Source organism: Crocodylus porosus, unplaced genomic scaffold, assembly GCF_001723895.1.
Source record: "Crocodylus porosus isolate Cpor-Errol unplaced genomic scaffold, CroPor_comp1, whole genome shotgun sequence".
Classification (NCBI taxonomy): Eukaryota; Metazoa; Chordata; order Crocodylia; family Crocodylidae; genus Crocodylus; species Crocodylus porosus.
In genome coordinates this window covers 508,006-530,424 of record NW_017728950.1, presented here as the reverse complement: position 1 = coordinate 530,424, position 22,419 = coordinate 508,006, and the positions used below count along the sequence as shown (strand labels likewise).

The following is a 22,419-nucleotide window of genomic DNA, read 5'->3' as shown; positions in this document are numbered from 1 at the left end:
CTTGCAGCTACTTGAACCCTCCGTAGTAGCTGCACACGGCTCTTGGCTGTGTAGTCAGCTTCAACAGAGCACAATCTTTTTTAAAGAAATTATGACCACAGGGTTAGCTAACAATATGCAGGATCTTCTCACAAGCATATACTGCTAGACAATTAGGTCACACACTGCTTGTTTAAAAAAAATCAGTTGAATACAGATGAAGGTCAAGGAATGAAAGTATATGAGAAGGAGATGGCGGAGGGGGAGGAGAAGAAAGGAGCTGAGATTTGTTTTAGATCTCCACAATCATCAATTGCCCTCCCACCCAGAACCAGGGCCTGGACTGGGGTGGGACGGCAGCAGCTGTTTGTAGCCTCCTGGCTGCAGATGGCCCTGACTCTGGGTGGCTGCTGACAGCCACAGAGCCCAGGCTGCTCCCATGGAAGCCCTGCTGCAAGCAGCCTGGGCTCCATGGCTATCAGCAGCTACCCAGAACCTGGGCTAGCTGCAAACATCTGCCTCCGCCCCAGCCCCAGCTGCCTCCCAGCCCCAGCCCCAGGCTCTGGGGAGGCAGCACATACCAGCAATGGTCCCCGCTGTGCTGCCCTCGCTGCTTCTGCAAAGCAGCGTTGGAACCCGGCACGGCAGGGCACAGAGGGGGCTGCAGAAAGCTGCCTGTTCCCAGCTCCCCACTGCCCTGCCACGCTTCCCCTGCAGGTGGGGGCAGCAGTGAGGGGCACAACCCTGCGCTGCTGCCCACACTGCTCCTGCCCACACAGGGGAAGTGTGGCAGAGCAGTGGGGAGCTGGGAGCAGGCAGCTGCTTTCTGTGCCCTGCAACTGTGCCCTGCTGCACCAGGTTCCAATGCTGCTCTGCAGAAGCAGCAAGGGCAGCACAACAGGGAGCACTGCTGGTATTTGCTGCCTCCCCAGAGTTCAGGGCCAGGTCTGGGGCTGGGAGGCGGCTGGGGTGGAGGTAGCAGATGTTTGCAGCTGGCCCAGGTTCTGGGTAACTGCTAACAGCCACAGAGCCCGGGATGGGGGCAGGGGCCAGCAACAGGGCATCCTACCATGTACCTCCTGCCCTCATTTTGTTTTTCTGGTGTGCCGGCACTCCAGCGCCTTCCAAGATAGGCATTGTGGGGGTTTTCAGCACTCCAGCCAATACTACCCGTGCCCCAACATCGTTACAGAAAAAGAAAAGAAAAGGAATACCATTCACCCGATTTTTAAAAATTGATTGATGCAAAAAATCAAGTCTGATAAAACTTCATACAGATTTTGTTTTCTTTGTAAGTAACGCATTCTTACTTCCCTCTCATTGTTTATAAGCAGGGATCTGGATTATCCATTTCCTGTGGAAAAACATGGATTTTTCCCTTTGAAGTGGGAAACCACGGGTTTCCCCTTGCAGGGTGGCAGACTGCCAGCCCGCAAGGAGCTGCTAAGGGCTGGGGGGAGCAGGACAGGGCAATCAGAAGCAAGGGGCACCATGTACATGTGTGTATGCATACACACATGTGGCCAGCAATACAGCTAGGGTGCTAGGAGAAGCTCCTGCAGGTAAGTCTGTGAGAGATGGGGAGAGGGGGCATAGAAAACACCTGAGGGGGCACAACTCTGTGCTGCTGTGGCCACCCCACTTCTACAGGGCACTGGGTACAGCCAAGCTGCACACTTTGTTCCCCGTGCTCCACAGCACTGAGATTAAGACAGCAGCTCAGTGAGGGAATGTGCACTATGCCCAAGTCCACCAGGACATTCGCCCTGGGGGAGGGCTGGCAGGTGGGGAAGCAGTGGCAGCAGGTTGGTGAGGGAATTAGTGAGGGAGGAAGCACATGCTGCGCCCTTACCCACCAGGCTGGGAGCCCTTGGGGCAGGGTTGGGGGCACTGCCCATATTATAAACATATCAATAAAACATTGTGTTCAACTGATTTATGAGAGAAAACCAGGATCCCTGTAATTATATAAGGGACTTTCTATTACCCAGTAGAATGGTTGTGGACTGACAAAACACCAAGAAATTACCTCTTCGTCTATGTATTTATACCAGACAGAATTGCTTTCAGTTTTCATAGGTTCATAGATGTAGGGTCAGAAGGGACCTGGGCAGATCAAGTCCAACCCCCTGCCCTGGGCAGGAATGAATACTGGGCTGATATGACCCCTGGTAAAGTTTAAGCTCATATGACCCCAGCTAGGTAATCACATCTTTTCTTGTGGCAACCTACAGAATATTTTCTTGCAGAAGTCTGGGAACACTAAGCAGGCATGCTGTCCCCATGCCTGTCCATGAAACACAAAAAGTCGACTCAGCCATGAAACTAGCTAATAGCCAAAGGACTATTCAATGTCTATAGTAAGGATTTTTTTTAATCGTATTATTTTGCAAAGTCTTATAATCTAGGTGTTACTTTCTACAACAAGCACATTATCAGACAAAAAATGATTACTAAAGTTGTCAAGTGTTCCTTTATAAGCACATATATATAACATCTTGGGCCATGCCTAGAAGAAACGGGAGGCGTGTGTACACAACACTTTAAAGTGGGCTAAATGCTTTTGCACCCCTTTAATGGTGTCAGTGTTTGCATGCCTCAGCAGCGTATTGCGCATTAATTCCAGCCAGTGCTGGAAATTCAGCAGCATAAGGTGCCTTAAATGACTTGGGGCACAGCAAACTAAAACTCCTTTGATTTTAGTTTGCTGCCCCTACAGCTACAGAGCGAAGTATTGAGCTCCGTGCAGCTCCACAGCTCTGCAGGAAGCCCTGCAGACAGCCTGGCAGTAGTCTGGGAAAGCAGGCTGTGCCCAAGAAAAGCGGTGAGCCTGATCTTCTGGCCACACCTCCCCGCCCCGCCTCCCCCAAGCCTGCCTGCCTGAGCTGCACAGGGGCCCAGTTCTTCCCTCTGCAGCTGCAGCGCCCCACCCAGGACAATCCAAGCTGGGTGTCTGAGGGTGGGTACCCGCTGCAGCAGAAGGAAGCACCAGCCCCACCCCCACAGCCCAAGGACCGCTCCGCCCCCCAGCAGCTCGTTCTTTCCTCCCTGCCAGAGAGGCACCCGAGTCAGCGGGCTGTGTACACAACAGGGGTGGCTTTAATCAGCCCTAAATTGAAGTGGTGTTCTTTAAAACCCACTGTTTCACCTGAAGGCCCCCATTTTGTCTGCACATACCCTTAGATATGAAAGTGGCAAAACAACAATGCAAAAATACTACTTGTCACGGGGGCACTTGGGTGCCCTGTGTCTTGGAGGAAATAAGGGCAACTGCTACACTTTAAGGCCGCCCAGATGCCGGTTGCTGGCAACCAGGCAGGTCAGGTGACCTGAAGGGGGCAGGGCCGGGCCTTAATAAACAGCTCAGGCCGGAGCCAGAGTAGCAGTTTCCTTCTGGCCGCTGTAGGAGCAGGAGTAGGAGCACTGTGGAGAAGCTGAGCAGCCTGAGTCAATGGTTGCGGCCTGACCACCCTGACAGGCTGCAATGATGCGGGTAAGTGAACCCTATAAGAGACTGTGACTAAGGAGCCGAGTGAGTGTTGTGTTATAAGCCGGTAGGCTTCTTGTTTGTGTTGCAGCTGCTTGGCTCATGGTTTTGTTATGGTCAAACCGGAGGACCGGGTGAGGCTGTAGGGGTGTGAGGAGGCCTCACAGGAGCTCCCCAATAATCTGGGGGTTCCTGGTGCCCAGCAGGGCACAGCTAGCAGTGCCAGGCGGGCACAGCTGTTTGCGCCCATGGGGCGCGGGCTGAGGGGTGTTGACCCCCGCCTTGTGGGGCAAGACGAGAGAGAAGCCCTAGTAGGGCAAAGGGACCGAGACAGTGGTCCTGGGGGCCAGGCACAGCTGCGGCCACCTGAGCCCCAACTGGGTTAGGACTAGGAAAGAGCCCCGGAGGGTTCCCTAGTGCTGGAGACTCTAGTGCCACAGTGGGCACGGCGAGCGGACGCCGTAGAGGCACTCGGCGTATAGGGGTTGAGGCCCCAGAGAGGGGGCAACGAGCGCGAGAAGCGAGGCCCCAGAGAGGGCCAGGTAAGGCTCAGGCGGCCTGAGCCTGAGTGGAAGAGTATCGCCAGCGGGCCCAAGAGGGGTGCCGAAGGGCAAGGACCCAAGAACGTCCAGGAACAGCTGCGAGGCTTGGGGCGTGCTGAAGGGGAGGCAGGAGGCATGCATTGCCCATAAGGCTGGGGTGAGAGCACCCCACTAGGAACGGAGGTAACATCAGCGCGGTGTCAAAAGTGCAAGTAGGCAGCCTCCCATAACTGAACTCATAAGATCAAAGGCATGACGGGCGAGTCGAGGGTGCTGGATCACCTTAATTGACATGGCAGGGGGCGCTAGGGAGCTTCACAGCTGCTCCTAGGCCCCACTCCATGACACTACTACAAATCAGATCAGCAATTCCCTTAACAAGTTTCTTTATTTGTAACTCAAAAGGATTTATTCTGATGTAGTATTTTTCCACTTTCATCTAAGGTAGAGGGCATTATCAATTATAAACGAGCAGGCATATCTTGTTGAAGTCAAGGAGGAATTACAGATCACATGTCAAGAGCAAATGGTTATTTCATCATACACACTTGTGAAAAATTGGTTTATCCATTTTCCTCTCTCATCTTCAAAATTTTCCAACTGAAATTAGAATTTCTCTGGGAAAGTTAATAGTTCACATGTCCAGTTTTGGCATATGTGACTCCCACAGATGCATCAACTCCCAATGCGTATAAACACCCATGCTCAGGGATTGGCAACCCTGGGAACATGTGACAGAACATGTCATGCTAAGCCATTTTGCTTGGTATGCCACAGCAAGCTTGGGCTGTGGGCAGTTGCTGCCCACCATGGAGCCCATGCTGCCTGCAGCAGGCGACCAGGGGGCAGCAAGCCCCGCTGCAAGTAGCCTGGGCTCTGTGGCTGGCAACAGCTGCCTGGAGCCCAGGTCAGCTGTGGCTGGGAGGCTGCAAACAGCTGCACCAGGCTCTGGAGCCCAGGTTGCATATGTGCCTCCAAGCAAATGGTAGGGGAAGAAGTCTGGGGAAGTGAAACCCCAGCTCTTCCCCTGCCATCCATGCAGAGGTACACATGCAGCCACCGCCACCACGGAGCCAATGACCGTGCTCTGGAGCTCAGTACAGCTGTTTGCATCCTGCTGGCTGCCTATTACAGCTACCCAGAAGTCAGGCCAGCTGTGGCAGCCAGCCAGAAGGTTGCAACCAGCTGCACTGGGCTCTGGAGCCCTTGGCTGTATTCTGTGGCAGTGGCTACACAGGCATCTTTGGGTAGATGGTGGGGGAGTGGCTAGAGTTGTACTGCCCCAGGCACCTCTCCCACTGTTTGCCCAGAGGCACACATGCACCTGCTGCTACCATGGAGCCCAGCTGGAGCTGCTTGCTGGCATTTACCTGGGCTCTGGGCACCTGTAGCAGGTGCCAACAGCTATACTGGGCAGAGAGCACTGGCTCTGTGCCAGAAGTGACTGCACATGCACCTTGGGGCACAGGGAATGGGCTCAGGCAGTCAAACCCTGACCTCTCCCCTGCCCTGTGCCTGGAGGCAAGTGTGCAGCTGCTGCGAGACATAAGGCCCCTCATACTTCCCCCTCACAGTCTGCCCCTGGCATGTCAAGTTAAGGCATGGGTCAGGGGCTGGAATGTTTTTGCCACTTGGGCCAAAAACACTGCTGACCCCTACCCAAGATTATACATTTTAAACTCTTTTTTTTCTTTCCATGTTTTATGTCATCCCTTTATTTGCTTTTAGTTTAAAAATTAGAGCAAACTTCATCCAACTATTTTAAGGCTACTAGGTTCCTGGTGTGCTAATGATGCTGCTTATTATGCTGACCTTTGTCTTTACACTTCCTTTTACTGTTGACTCCTTTAAGATTGCAAGTCCACTGAGGCTGAGACTGTTTGTTTGGTGTATAATGCCACACATAATGGATTCCTGATGCTAGTGTCTTTAGTAATATAAATAATAACTGCAAGAATTATGTTTCTCATCTGATTGCAAGAGAGAGTAGCTTGGAAGTTAAGATATTTTTCAATTAACAAAGCTCACCAGTCAGTCACTGATAAAATAAAGGCTTTGCTAATATTAAAAATTCAAATAAAAGCCATTGCACATGTTGGAAGGGAGCTCTTATGTTTTTATAGCAATGACTGTTTTGGCAAATGTGTCCTTATTGCCTCTGATAAGTTTAAGATTACTAAGCTTATATTTTCAATTGAGCTTTATTTGTAGCCTTGACTATGATTTATGGAACAGGCTACACTTAGTATAGTACTTATGATGCTTTATAGTTCTTGTCATCAGCAGTACAACCATATTTTAATCGAACACTGAAGACCTCCCCCTTTATCCCAAACCTAACAAACTAGGTCACCATGGATACAGTGTTCTAGGAAGTTTCTGTTGCTGCTTGCTCTTCCCCCAAACTATTTGCTTCCTTTCAGGAACATGGCACGTGAACAGGGTGCATGATTATACAATGACTCATAGGCAGAAGAACTGTTAAGCTTTCCGGCCTTGAGCAATTACCTTCTGATTCTGTTTTCTTCCCCCTTTACTCTTATTTTGCTGAAGCAAGTGTTTTCTAAGGAATCTGTTTTCCATTTTTTTTAAAAAAAAATCTACGTTAAGATAACACCGAGGTTTCAGAATGTAACATACCAAGTGAGAGGGTAATGACAGCCTCAGCATTATCCTTCTGTTTGCACATCCTACAAAACAAAGATCCTTTGAAAAAGAGGCAAAAAAGTGCAGCACAAAGGTAAAATCCAGTATAATGGATAATCAGGATAGTACTATAGGCTCTGAAATATGGTATAAAGGATGTCTTCTTACATAATATGAACTGCTTCAGTTAGACAAATTGCTGTCAGCGGTGCTGACTCCACTGGTATGTTACAGTAAAGTTGTTGCTAAGCTTTATAAATGTGACTGTTTTTTATATGTCAATGCATCAAAGGCAGGCAGTCTGAGAAGTTTAAAATATTTCACTGGCATTTCTAACTTCACTTGACATGTTCAAGAATTTAAATATCGTTTAAACTCTACAAGTTGAGGAAAACCTGTACAGTACATACAGGGGCGGATCCAAGGGGTGCAGCGCCGTAGGAACCTGGGCTCAACAAGACTTGCTCCCAGGCTGCAAGAGAAATCTTCAGGCCAGGGTGGTCAGGAAGCAGGGACCTGACGGAGAAAACAACACTGCTACCATTGTTCCAGGCCAAGCCCAGCTCCCTCCACAGATACTCTGCAGTCCCTGGCTGGAGCAAGACAGGAGTGGCTTGGGGTCCCCATCTCAGCTGGGGACAGTAGCAGCAGTATCAGTGGATGGGCAGGTCCTATCCCCTTTGTGGACCTGCTCCCTGCGTGGTTAACCAAAGTTCCCTGCTAACCTGAGGACTCCAGTCACACCTAGCCCCACCCCCTGTGACATGAGGGACAGTGTGACGCACCCCCCTTTACTAAATCCTGGATCTGCCCATGGGTGCATATAAATGAAATATACAGTTAGACTACCAAAACATTAATATTCTGTATTATTTCACAGAGAACACTTCTACCCTACTGATTCATCACCTTTAAGAGGTACACTGTCTGTAATCAAAAGAGAACTCATTTAATTGCTCCCTCAACTTCTAAGGCCCTTTGAATCTGGCCCTTAGTAAATGCATAGTAAAGCAAAACTGAACCAAACCCTAAGATGTCAGTACGTACTTTATTAGACCTACCATATGCTAAAGCTCTCTAGCTGAAGAGTTAATGTACCAATATAATTTAGTATCAAGAATGACAAACAGCACAAGACTTTAAAGACCCCAAAACAATGCTCATGGTCCACTTCACTATTCAGGAACTGCTTCATGTTACTATTGTAAGTAGCATATGCAAAAAAGATTTGCAGAATCAGTGCTACATGTCATCATGTAATACAAAACACAATGCACCATGCAAAGTGGGGGGAGGGAACAGGTAAAGTACAATCTTTGAATGTGATATTGCTATTTACAAGGCTTTTATCTGCACCAAAATGTATATATGAGAACCTAAATTTCACATTAGCCTACATACTGCAGAGATTTCAATTTAGAAAAGGTGTTTCTAAATGTTAAAGGCTTCACATAAAACAATTGACTGAGAACAGAACAAAATGGCTCAAAATCTATCAAAGTAGTTCAGGAGTTCAAAAATCAGGAACTTGTGCTGGAGATTAAAATGAGCCCAGCAAACTTGTTTTTGCAGGAGCTAAAAACAGGATGCATGGTGACTATTGTTGTTTCTAATTTCATAAAGAAAAGCATTTTAAATATCCTGCCAAATGGCATTTATCTTAGCAATAGGTTTGGAACTGGATTAGCGTTGCAATGATTGTTGAATCAGGCACCAGAAAAGAATGAACCCATTTAGGGCAACAGATCAATTCTCATGTACATCACCCATTGTTTTACTGCAATAAGCAGCTTTCCTTTTTGTTAACCTCTCCAAATCCCTCCACTTCTACAACTTTGGATCAAATGCATAGTTATTTTAGGGGCAATAAGTCACTCTCACACAGGTCTTGGATTTATGTAATTTTCACAGTATGGGAACAAACACCAAATATGCAAATATAGTTTATAGTAAGTTTGAATTATTTTCAGTTGTACATTACTGCAACTTTTAATGGTGTGTCCTACCATTTTATTATGGTGCTTAGATCAGTTTTCTTAGGGTTACTCTAAATGTTCACAGGTTCTTCAATAACTGTGAAAGACAAACGAACAAATGCAGATGACAGGGTTTGAATAATTTACCAGTCACCAACTAAGCAGAGGTCTAAATCTGGCAACTATAGATGGATATGGAAGGTGGACTTGTAAGGGAAGAAAACTACTGCCTGTGCAGTTATTGCTTGGTTTTCCTGAAAGGGGTCCCAAGTGAAACTCACATGATGGCTTCCCTTGTTTCTGCCCATGATGCTGTGAACAGAAGCTGTGAAACTGGTAAGTGTCTTGTTAGTTTTTCATGGCTGCTGCAACAGAGGAAAAGCTGTTTACCCATAAGCAAACCTTTACTCGATACTAATGCACACAGAAATTCCACATCTAGCACAGTTTACAGATGTTGTACAAGCCACTATAAGAATGAGGAAGTGTTTTGATTCTAGCATGTGTCCTTTTTTTCCTTGATTTATTGTTTATATCTAAACAAAATATTAAAAGTGTGCCATATACTCAAATCCCACTCTGATTGTCTACTATAGTAGTAACTTCTCTTATATGTTTGTATCAGCTGTTGTTTACAATGAACTAATTGTCTGGTTCTTCTACTCCTTAAGTCTTTATTTACAGAATGCTCTTTGACAGAAGAACTTAACCAGGCTGGGATTTTTTTTTTTTTTTTTTTAAATCATGAAGCAGGTAGCAATTTTATTCCCAAATTGGCATAAGTCACCATAGTTATTGCATAGTACCTGTGCACAAGTGTAGATGTATGCCCATACTGCACAGTAATTTTCAGTGCACGGTAGACCTGCCCACAGACTTAAGGAGAAAGAGCAAACTTTTAGTTCCAACCAAACTCCCACGATATGTTCTCCTCAGGAACTGTGAGGTGGCCAACCTTGGGGAAGAAGCGTTTGAAAGCAATTTGGAAAATTTGTCAAACAAGGACAGCTACTGAACTCATTGAAAAAAAGAACTGATTTACTTTTCTGACCTAACCTCAAATATAGAACCCCAGAGTGATAATGCTAGGAAAAAAGGTGAGAATAAAATGAAAAGGTGGGGGAGTAACTGAAAGGAGGGAAGACTCAGAAGGCAAAACAACTCAAACAAAACAAGAGATGGTTCAACCACAGCATTTTCCCTTGGCTCTGCTGTGACCATCCTTAGAGGTGCGCTGATCCATGCTGTATCCGCACTGATAAAAAGGAAAATTGACATTTATCGGCTTTTTTTGGCTGATGTGGCCAATAATGTCACCGATTAAATGCTGTGTGCAGATATAGCATGCACACGTCCAGGAATGCAGCCTGGCCGCTTAGAGAGCAGCAACCAGTCAGTAAGTGTGTGGGGAGGAAGGGGCATTGAAGAGGGAAGGGGCACAGGATGGGGCCAGATCATGGCCCCCACGGTGAAGGAGAGAGCGGGGATATACAGCCGGGGTGGGGCATGTGATGGAGCTGCAGCTCATCTGTGTGGTGCAGCTCCCACTGCTGTGTACACCCCTGGGGGAAGCATGGGGTGGGGCATGTACCCTCTGGATTTGTATGCAGGGTGAGGGCAGGCTGCATCAGCCTCTTCCAGGGGTGGGGGGGGGAAATGGGCCCAGGCTGCACTCAGCGTGGATAGGGGCAGTGCTGGGAGAAAAAGATTCAGCAAATTTTGGGAGTGGCCATAGCCCTCCTCCTAGTATCACCATTGTCCACCAACCTTGAACACAGCCCAGGTCCAGCCCCCTCCCTGCCAGGAAGAGTCTGACATAGCCTCTGGCCCCAAGCATGCAGTGGGCCACCTGCCCTTGCCCTGCACACAGAACCAGGGGGCACATGGCCCTCATGCCTTCCCCAGGGGTGCACACAGCAGTGGGAGCCACTCCCCTCACTGCACTAGCCACGACTGTCCCCCACACCCTGGCTGAACAGCACCTGCCCTAGGCCCACTCCTTCCCTCACCCTTTGATCTGCCCTCCCTACTCCTTCCCTCCCCCACCCACCCCTTCCTCCAAGACTTACCAGCCAGTCACCACTCTCCAAGCTGCCAGCTTACAAAATTGTCAATCAGATCAGCATCAGCCTATATGGCTGGTTAGTAACAGCCATCAGTATCAGCCCAAAAAATCTTTATTGGTGCACCCCTAACCATCATCTCATCTTTCCACAAGAGCTTTAGACTTGTCTGCATCTGAGACCAGCAACTTTGAGTGGATGTCATCTAAGGAAACTGCCCAAACAACAGCATTATAACATGCACCAAATGGGCAGTGCTTAAATTGACAAGAGAAGAGATGCATGCTGAATGGACCTGGAGTTGGAACATTCCTCTCCAACAGTAGACAACTTTTCAAGCAGCACCCACCACTTTCATCCTATTCCCTGTGTTTCATCCTATTCTACTTACTGTCAGGGCACAGGATTATATACAAGTAGCAAATGCTGAAGTGGTTAGGAAAACATCCATCCAAGGTATTTTTCCAACAAGGAAGAAGTCTATATGGAATCAACCACTAAATCTTTCCTAAGGTCGATAAAACAACATAGCCTTGACTGATGTTAAACCCCTTGAGGCTGCAAAAAAAATTCTTGAAAAAACAGGTTTGTCTACTTCATGAAACTGATAACATATAAAAGCACATTATGCAACAATTAAATGAAGCCAAGGTGATCTATCCAGTTGTGAATTTCAGGGTCCGGGTGTCATCCTGCTATTTATAGTTTCCTATTTAAGCTTGAAGGGTAATTTGGTATGCAGTCTGAAAGGAGAATATCGACTACTAGTACCTGAAACAAAACTTACATTCCAGATTTACTACACTACATGATACACTAAGTTCCTGGTACTCCTTTGTATCATCAGTCTTGAGAATGTTCTCCCATTCCTGCTCCCACTCACATACTGAACCATTTAAATGTACCTTTTCCAGGACAGCTACATGCTACTATGCATTAAATCAGCAAAATGATAAGCTAGATACGAACATTTAGGTGCCCTAATGACTAACTAGTCTTAGAGTTGCAGAGTTGATCACACTTTGCCCACCACTTTCCACTAAGAAGATCATATTCAATTAACAAATTTAAGCCAGCCAGAAGACCAAAGAAAAATAACTGGCCAACTGATTTCATGGGACGAAAGGTGCTTTTCATTACGGGTTCACATCCATCTCTGCCCTACAGAATCCCTGTTGACAATAATGTAGACAGCCAACCCACAGTATTACTGTGGTTCTCATTTCTAAGTCAACTTCTGCTAAAATAACCAAGATCAATTTCATACAGGCTGCCTTATGGGAGGGAAAAGGGGAAGAAGAATCAATAGCTCTACCTGAAAGGTGAAGAAGAGCAAGAGAACAGAACGGGCCAAGATTAAGTTATAGTTTACCTACCACCCTTCCCTCAGCCCTGCCAAAGTTACAAACAAGTACTGGCTAAGTACAACCTAGCACACTGCACTGCATACAGGTAAGTATGGTAAAATCAGCCTCTTCCCCACTCCCCCAACTGGGGTGTATGTCTTCAGTGGGGAAGCTGATTTTCTACACCAGAATTAATACATGCACTGGCTACCATGTAGTGACCTCTTGTAATGGCTGCCCTGGGCTGTGCTTTTCTCCCAGCCCAGAAAGGAGGGGTGGGATGCACCCTTTAGGGTCACCGTTAGGTTCAAACTATTACAGTTCTACAGCTTAGCAGCTATAAGTAACTGCAGAACTGTAACTGAAGCTGCAGCTAAGAGGCCGTGTGATCCTGGAGAGTGGGGTCTACCCTTTTGCTGGGGTCCAGCATTTTAGCCCATGCTGTGGCAGTTAAGATATGGGGAAAATGTTTTGCTGTCATCCTCCCTTCCCAATACAAGGTGCATGTATTATTTGGCAGCGTGTGGTAGGTGAGTATATACAGTATAATCTAATCTCGACTACAGTGTGCACGCAATACAAACTATTATGCAAGAAGCAGAAACTGAAAACAAAGACGCCGTCTTTACACCCTTTCAGGGAATCGGATGTTCTGCCAGTAAATTTGTGAAGCTGCCCGAGTGCTGCCAACGCAGAGAGAGAAAATTCTAGCAATCTAAGACTGTAAGCCCAGCCCCTGTTAGAAACAGCCATATCTCAGGATGATCTCCTTCATGTACTAATCATGCATCATATTAAAATAAGTTTGAATTGAATAAAAAAAGCTATTCTAGAACCTCTCTCTTCTAATGGTTCAAAACCTTCTAAAGTTGCTTTTGGCCAATAGATATCCATTTGTTCTCATGCCAAATGTGTAAAGGTGCACCAAGACATCTGTCCGATATCGGAGCAGCATTGATATAAACAGAAATCGGACAGACATGGGAAATAATTTAGCCAATAAATGGCTCATGTATGTGCGCAGCCACAGCACAGCACATAGGCAGTGAGGAGCACCACCAGGGAGCTTGGAGAGTTGCACACAGCTGGTAAGTCTGGTGTGGTGGAAGGGAAGGGGGAGGGAAGGGCATGGGGGCAGATCAGGTCCCTCACAGTGAGGGAAGAGTGGGGCTGGGACAAGTGCTGCCCAGACGCCAGCTGGGGCGGGACGGGCACAGGATGGAGTTGCGGCTCGTCTGGGGGGCACAGAGTGGCTCCTGCCGCTGAGTACTGCTTGTCTGGGAGCTCCTGGTCCAGTGCGTCTGGCAGCTCCTGCCGCTGCTCCTGCCATACGTCTAGGAGGGCAGGCACGGGGAGGCATTGTGCCCTCAGATCTGGGGTGGGGCTGTGCAAGGAGGGTGACAACAGTGTTGGGAGGGGGGCTGGGGGGGGCTATGGCAAATTTTGGCATGGCTGCAGACCCCTACGTAGGCCCCTCCTAGAGCTGCTGCCGCTAGCCCTGCACATAGTCCTGCCCCAATGGAATGAGCCTGCCAGGCCCCATTCAGACCTGGAGGCACATGCCCCCTCACTCTGCCCTCCTAGAAGAGCGGTGGGAGCAGTGGCAGGATCTGTCAGGTGAGCTGAACCAGCAGCTCCCAGACCAGCAGCGCGCAGCAGCAGGAGTCACCTCCCCCCGCCTAACAAGCTGCTGCTCGGTCCTGTGCCCACCCCACCCTGGCTGGGCATCACTTGCCCCAAACCCTGCCCCAGCCCCACTCCTCCCTTACCACTGGGCCCTTGATCTGCTCCCCAGCCACACTCCTTCCCTCTCTGCTCCCCTTTCACCACACCAGACTTACCAGCTGCACACAGCTCTTCAAGCTGCTGGGCTGGTATCGGAAGCTGGGTCGGTATCAGGCGATTTGCCTCCTTAAAAACTGTTTATTGGTATCAGCCCCAAAAATCTGTATCACTGCACCCCTACAAATGTGACTTTTTCATTTAAGCCCGGGCTGGATTCAGATGGTGGAGCTCCTCACGGGCTGGATCTGGGCCTGGTACAAGCACTTTCAGAGCAGCAGGGTGACCAGGGCTATGTCAGCACAATCCTTGCATACCCCCACCTGCTGCCAGCAGCCATGCCCAATGGGGCCCCACTGACCTGAACTGTGTTACCCCACCCACACTTGCGCTATCCTCTGACTTCCCTGGGCTGCCAGGATCCCATGGGCTCTGTAGTCTGGATCTGAACTTCAGATTATTTTTGACACTCCTGACTTAAGTGCTTAACAATGTACTCCTTATTTATGTACAGAAATCATAGCCTCATAAAATAGGCTAAAACGGACCAAAGCCAAGCTCTGTTCAGTTTGTATAGTGCTATTAAAACAACTTGTAATCAAACATCTACAAAGAGATATAATGACTCTTTAAAATAAAACAAAACAAAAAAAAGTGAAAGTTTCAGTGTGTTACTAACATGCCTATATTTGCATCAACGGTATGTCAGAGCCGAAAAAGAAAAATCAGAAGACAAACAGTTATCTACCCCAGCAAAAAAGTACAAATTTGCAGACTCAGCCACTTAAAGTGAAGGAACTGAATAGCAATTATATTGCCAGTTTTAATTACATTGCATAAGAGACAGATAAAGCAGACGTTTTTCTTCAGTGAGAGAAATAAACCAAGCAGAACCAAACAGTTATTTCAAAAATACATCTGCACCTCTCAATACATTTTACAAGGCAATAGATAATCAGTAAGTAGTACTGTACATTGACAGTGTAATGCATCACTAGTTCACAACCGGTAGTTTTATTATGCACTTGTGAAGAAGAATCCATTTCAAGGCATGGCTTAGAGGGACAGAAAGACACAAGAATAAACAACTCTTCTCATTCCCCCTTCCAATCATGCTTCTCTTCCACTTCATCCCCCACCCTCTATCTATATTTAGGTTACAGTTTTTTTTTAAAAAAGGGTGGAAATGTTTTTCCGCAGTCAATCCCTGAGGAAAAACATTTTCTCCAAGAGATTACATTTTCTAAGGCTAACTGCACAGTTCACCTATGCCAGGGTTTGCAACTTACAGCCCAAGCCAGTTCTGGCCTGTGAAAAGACTGCATCCAGCCCACAGCAGTACTCAGTACTACAGGAATAAGTAGTACCTGAGGGGAGATGGGGTTAGGGGAAGGAAATCAGCATGAAGTGGCAGGTCACCTTAGGGCTAAGCTCAGTTCATCTGGCCTGCCACTGCTAAAAGGTTGTTGACCCCGATCTATAGTACTTGAAGGGTACCAGTTCTAGGACATTACTTGAAATTAACACTTCCTAACTCTTTAAAGATGGCCCCTTACTAACACCCATTTTGTTACTGTTTTTAGGTTTCTTTCTTAGCCTCCAAACTGCTTTTGTTTCCAGATCCAAGTGATATTATAACTTAATCTTAAAACAAACAAACAAACAAAAAAAATCAAAACCCTGATATGGCAATTTGAAACTATTACTAGGCAGTTAAGATACTTTTCTTTCTACAATAATTAAAGTTAACCATTGCAAGTATCCTTACGCAACTTTAGTACATTTGCTTAAGGAAAAAGTAGGCTCCCAGGTCTCAACATAAATCATTGAAGGTTAAAGTGTCAGTCGATTTTTTCAAGAATTTTTCTACAGAAGTCTAACATTAAAATGCAATATAGTCCTTGAAACAAGCACACAGAAGATGGGCAACCTTTGCCATTTTAGAAAGGAATGTGTCTGAAGACCTGCACACAGCATGCGTAACATGGAAAACAAGATCTTTGTCAATAAGGTTATAACAGGCAAGCTAACACTATAGAAAGTAATAGTACATTTCACACTCTCTCCAGAAAGAGTATGTGCACAGCTCGCTGACTGACTATTCAGAGCTAAAAGTATCCTTAGAGGCTGCAAACACTCAACTGCTTGTTCTTTTCTGTACTGTAGCACTCTGAAGATACATATATAAACAACTCCACTATCACCACTGATAAGCTATTAGATAAATAGCTTAAGTGCAGTTCACTGTCAGTGGTAATACTGCCTTATTTTAAGAAGTAGAGATGCTGAGCACCATCTGATATCAAAGAGGAGTGAAGGCACTTAGCACTTAAGCATCAGGCCCTTAGCTTCAAAGGGATTTTAAAATGTGAAAAACTTTATATATGCATTCTTTTCAAGCAAACAAAAACATCTGTAATTGATATTATTCAGTGTATGAGATACTTTCTTTTCTTCATTCTTTTTACCCAAATCCAAGATGACTTTGAATTTAAGACAGCATCCCCAATAATTAGATTTGAAACATGGAAGATTTATCAATTTATTAACATTTTCCACACCTAGAACCTAATTTTGGGTGGGGAGGAGTCGTCTTAAATTCATCCCTCCCACCACTGTAGCAGGGCAAGGAGTGGGGGGGGGGGAGGGAAGGGAGAAGGGGAGGATAGGCGGTGGGGAGTCAAGTGGCCTGACCACTGCTCTTTGTCCCTGCACCCTGCAAAATTTGTCCTCTACCCAGCTGCTCGGGTATGCATGGGCATATCCCATGCCTGCCTCTCCCTGATGGTTCCAGTGTCTAATGCTGCTTGTCCCCACTGGCACCTGCTCCTCCTTTTACCCCCCCCCCCATGTCCCACCCATGCCTACATCCCCTGATACCCGCCCCTTCTTTGCAGTGCCTGCACATAAACCTGAGGATCTGTCCTACCACACCACTTACCTTCCCACCTGCCTACCCCCCCATCCACCAGCTCTGGCTAGGGGCAGGGAGCTTGTGACCCCAACTCAGCCACAGAAGAAAACCTCATTTTGGATTCAAGTAAATACAGTAGTTGCCTTTGTATACTTACAAAAACAAAAACTGATAGTATATCTTACATGCTGGCTTATTTTTTTACCAGATGCTTATTGGGCATGTTACATTTACTGTTATCTGTACTGATTTAAAATAATTATTTTACTAAAAATACTGGACTGGGAAGCCCCCATGCACAGAATACAAGTTTGGGTTTTTTAAAATAAGGATATACATTTGTCAAAAAGTGAAATTTCAGTTACTTGACCTCTTTTTCCAAGGCACTGAAGAGCCAAACAATTATTCAACAATTATTCAAAAAAGACTTTCTAATAAGTTTTTTGGGGAAATGCTCAAAAAAGCAAAACAACCTATAGGAGGAAGACATTTATAAAACTCTGCAATAATTCAGATTCAGTTCATATAAACAGACATGCATCTACACTGTAGCTGTGCGTCTGTGACTAGCCACTATAATTACTAAAGCAATACTGCTGGTACTGTAAGAACATCCAAAGACCAAATGATTTTGGGAAAGAAAACAGCATTTTGATGAGTCTGTCCTCAAGTCAATAATATTAAAATTTTTACCAGAAATGTTACTAATTACACTAATAACCACATGCAATAATCTGGTCTTGCACACAAGCAAAAAGCCTTCAAACTAAATCAAACTACTGTAAAAGCACTGGAAGTATTTAAAACATGACTCTAGGCAGAACTATTCCAAAGAGAAAATCTACAGTAAAGTTGCTGCAATTTCATACTAATCTCCACCCCAATAGGAACTGAATCTGCATTGGCCTTATGAAACTTCATGGTTAGGTGACTGTTGCTAATGCAAATGTTGGGAGCAAACACTGCACTAATGTATCTTACTTCACATTTGCAAGACAGACCAAACCTTCATGCAATATAACACTTGCAGTGATTAAGACCATAATTTAATAGATATTTTCTAATAAAGAAAATGTTTGATCTGGATATCTCCCAGTATTGTTTTTGTACACACCCACACACACTCAGCACAGAAAACATGTAGACATAAAGGTGTCAAAACAAATCATGTACAGCTGAAACAATTAAACATGCTCCTAAAACTATCCGGTATCTTCTGTTCTTGGATTTTCCATAGGATAGAAGAAAATAAAGAAATGCACCAGTAGGATAATGAAGACTGCTCTGCTGCAAGTGCACTGTGGTTGGTTGCAAATAAACTAATCAGTTTGTATTTTTTTTATCCAAGGCAGGATGCTATTCCTTATGTTTGCTTAAAATTCATAGCTGTTTTATGACATGGCAAGTTAATTTATATTGCAGCTAGTATAGGAGGCTTAACATCTGACCCAAGTAATTTTTTTTTAAATGGCCCATCTCATGAAAATAGCACAGCTTTAATTTTTTTTCTTGCTGTGCTATTGTCAGAAAATTTCTAAGGGATAAGAACAAGAGTATTTCTACAAGCAAAACCAGAATGCTGGTAAAGGCCTTAATTTCAGATTGAATCAATATGCCTGTAGGCATCTTCACAGTCCTCTCAAAAGGTAGTTTAGAGGTACTTTATGATCCATATAACTAAGTACACCAGCCTGCACCTGAGCTATTAAAAGCAGTGCTCTTGTTCATTCACTGTGTTTGCTACACAGATTGCCTCTTAGTAAGGGATAAGGGAAAACCAGGCTGGGGTTTGCTACGCTAAAGCCTCCAGCATTGCCAAATCAAAGTATTAAATTATGAAGCAAGCCTCCAAAACATCATGCAATTGAGTTAAAATAGGCAAGGGGTGTTTTTGCCTTTTGTTTTTTTGAGTGTTCTGGGTTCACATTTGCATCTGTTTTTATCTGTAACCATGAGGACTGGCAGCCTATTGAAAAACAAGTTAAAGCAGAAATTTGCATCCAACTCCAGGAACCTGTACTTAAAAAAGCACACGCCAGCTATCTCAAGACTCACAATAAGAGCACTGAGCAGTGGTACAGATCTGGATCTCTGCAGTGTGACAGTGAGGACAAGGTTTGGGACAGTTAGTTCTTCCTTTTTTTTCCAATCGATGTTCTAAACATATTTTATTGTTTAAAACAAAATCCTAACAAAACACTGCAGTTTGCCTCATCTACAAGGATGTTTTTATACAAACAAATACAGCTGATGGTGTGGCATGTAGCACCTACCACCTGCATGACCTCTCCTCAGCCAGCCTTGTTTACTGCATGTATTTAACTCTTCAGTTAAGCATTTATAAGGATTCCATTTATTTAACTCAGAAATGTCAAACCGAATATTAAGGAATCATTTGCAAGTAGAAAATTAGTGGTTACACAAAACTAAAAAAAGTAGTTATTTAAAATAGACAACAATGTCATATTAGTAACATTTTAAATAAAGCCTATTACATATTAATAACATTCACTCATTTCAACTATTTAAAGAATTCAATTTGCTTTTATATTACATATTTATGTTATTTACTTTCTGAATTTCTCTTTCCTTGAGCTCTGCAAGTTGAGTCAATGTCATTTATAGTTTCACAAACTGCAATGTTTGGTTTTCAAGTTTTGCAAGGAATTTAAGGCTACTGTTTCCCTTGGAAATAAAAAAAAAACAAACCTGTTAGAAACTTTAAAAAATATTTAGCACAAAAAATTATACTTGAGACCTAGTTTTGTGGGCAGTTTCCTTTTAAAAGGAATAAAAAGACAAGTTTCCTTTAAAGGTATGTTTATGTGGACAACAAACATTTCTTTACCTGGCAAGTCAGATCTTGTTTGGTCCCTGAAAGGCCTATACAACCAGAACAACAGACTACAGCCTCAAAGATTTTACAGAGGTGGTTAATTTTTACCATGACTAGGGAAGGTCCAGTGTGCTTGCACTGAAATAAAGATTAAAATAGTTATGATGTAGATACTGAATTAATACATGATCTTATTTCTTATTAGTCCTGAAGTTTAAATCTCAGATCCAGAATACTTTGTATGTGTTCTTGACTACAGGAATCAAGTCAAGTGACTTCATTCAGGCAGGCCAAACAAAATATCAACACCATACACACCTAACATTTCGTCTCACGCTAGAGAATGCTTTTGGTTTTTTAAACAAAACAAAAAGGGCCAATTTATGACATCATTTGGTTGAGTTACCAATATATAATACACACTTCTAAATCTACAGAAACAACCTGCCACAGAGAATTTAATACAGAGCACAAAGTCATGGGGCGTGTCCAGATAAGCGTGGGCCCACAGTGTGTGGCACCATCTATCTGTCTGCAGTGCCACACATGCAGCTGTTTCCTGTGCTGCTAATCTGCAGCAGGGGGTGGGGGTTTGACACTGGGAGATCCCCACATCAAAAAAACTCCACCTCTTAAAAAAGCAGGGTGGCAGCATGCACTGCCAGAAACCAGAGCCTGGCCAGCCAGAACCACACTCCAGCTGCCGGCCAGGCTCTGTGCTGCTGAATTGCCACGGCTACAGCCCCCAGAGGCCCTCAGGACCCCATGCAAGTCTGTTGGAGCTAGCCCAAGTGCTGGCCCCAGCCTCCCCAACCCCAACAGGGGCAACATGCCAAAGCACATGTGCACGGGCCTTTCCCAAGGATCAAAAGCAGTGGCACAGTCTTATCTGGTAACAGCTAAAGGTACAGGAAGTCTGCACAAGGCAGATATGTGGCCATCGGTTCCAGACAGAGATGAGGATAAGACCCAACACTTAAATACCGATTTAAGCCCTGAAACATGAGGTGTAGTAGTTTTCTAAAATATGTTAGCAATACCTTTTATAACTCTAAATATCTTGCATTCCTATGCTTGTGCAGACAGAAGATATTTTCTCCCATGTACATCCCTTTATAAGTTTACCTTTAAAATTTCAGAAAAAGGAGCAGTCATGTAAAAGTCCTTAATCCTAATCACTAGCATATTAGGAGAAATTCTGTGTTTTAAAACAACCTTGCCTTATCCAAGACAAACCAATGCCTTTAAAAACAGAACAAACAAAGAAGCTCCTTTGAACACATACTACACATCACTTAACATTAAGTAATGAGATGCTTACAGTCCAAAGAACCACTAGGAAATGGTTTGGGATTTTCATTGCAAAGGTATGACAAGTAGAAGAATGTTTAGTAGTAATCAGGTGACAATTTTTATGCTGACAAGTGTAAAAGCCACAGCACTTAACCACAATAAATCTTTTGATCTGACTTTTGACTTGGAGGAAACCATTGAACAACGATACCTTGCAAGTAATCTATCTTCATTAAACTGAAAGCAGGAAAAAAAAAGAAAGACGTTCTCCCACCTCTTCAATGACACTATTGAAATCAAAATGGTACACTACTAATAAGAAGCCTTACAGCAATATCTTACAATGCAAAAAGGATCTGTGTCATATGACAAACCACTGTCAAAGTTACTGGCTTGACCTAAATCAAAGCACAACAGAAATTCTTTAAATCCCTATTTAAAATCTGAAAAACGCAGCTGCATACATGTACTATACACAGGAGATCAGAAGGCATTACTTAGGCTTTTTTGAGGATTCTTATTTGCTTGTTTTAAAAACAGCAAAAAACCCCCCCCAAAACAAGCCCAACGCTTAAAAGTGTTTAGGATCAGATTCTTTCTAGCCCGTGCTACAGGAGGAATGAAATCTGCACACACTCTCTAGGCCAGTGATGCCTAGAGATACTTTCAAGGGTGCTGTGCCACACAACATTAGCACCCTTAGGTGCGCAAACGGGATTCACGACAAACCCAGAGGTTTCAAATGAGGAACAGTGAAAACATCCCACCCTGCTGAGAGCCAAGTGCAGCACAACAGACTTCCTCTATTGTTTCCTGTGCTCTGAAAAAAGGAGTTAAAACTAAGAGCTGGCATGTTCCAAGGGGAGCATTGGGGGGGGGGGGTGCCTCTGGTCTAAAATGATTAAGCAACCCACGGCTCTAGACCTAGCTCAATATCATTTACTCCAGTCTCCTGTAAGGTGATGCTGGGACTGAAGAGCCTGCTATCCTGCGTGGCACCACTTTGTGCCCCTGCCCTTCACCCCTCCAGCTCCCACCTGCTTAGCACATGGGGAGGACACAGCAAATGCCTCAAGCTGTTGCTTCAGATGACTGAAGAAGGGCGTTTATGCCCAAAAAGCTCAATTTGTCCAACTATTTGAGTTGCTCTCATAAAAGACGCTGCATTTACCCAAAGAACTGTGCCCACCTGTGCCCTTAGACAAGCCCTGGCTCTCTTGTTGCCCGGTGACAGATGCCTGCTGGCAAACACAGGGCGGTGGATGCGGATGCAGACGCTGCCCCTACCTGCCCAGCTCCTCGCCCGTCTCGTAGTGCTCGTCCAGGTTCTCCTGCCTGAAGACGGTCATGATCGCCGGCACCCTCAGGCGCTGCCCGCCCGTGCCAGCCGCAGCGCCTGGCACCTCATGCCCGCGCCGGGGGCGTCCTGCAACGAGCCGCGGAAGGAGAAGTCAGGGGGGCGGGGAGAGCCGGGGCAGCCCCGGGGAACAAAGCTGGGGCGGGCAGGAGGGGCTGAGCGATCCCGGCCTGCGGGCGGCTGCAGGAGCTAGGGCCG

General features: G+C 45.4%; 1 protein-coding gene across 1 annotated transcript in view; it reads right to left on the bottom strand.

Moving 5' to 3' along the window:
- The window catches only part of DAPK1 (death associated protein kinase 1), a 129,110-nt gene extending 106,714 nt beyond the window's left edge, over positions 1-22,396 (bottom strand). Inside the window, exon 1 of the mRNA XM_019555172.1 lies at positions 22,152-22,396. Coding sequence (XP_019410717.1) covers positions 22,152-22,213 — 62 coding nt within the window. The 5' untranslated portion in view covers positions 22,214-22,396. The remainder of the gene's footprint in view (positions 1-22,151) is intronic.
- Positions 22,397-22,419: the final 23 nt, after the last annotated feature.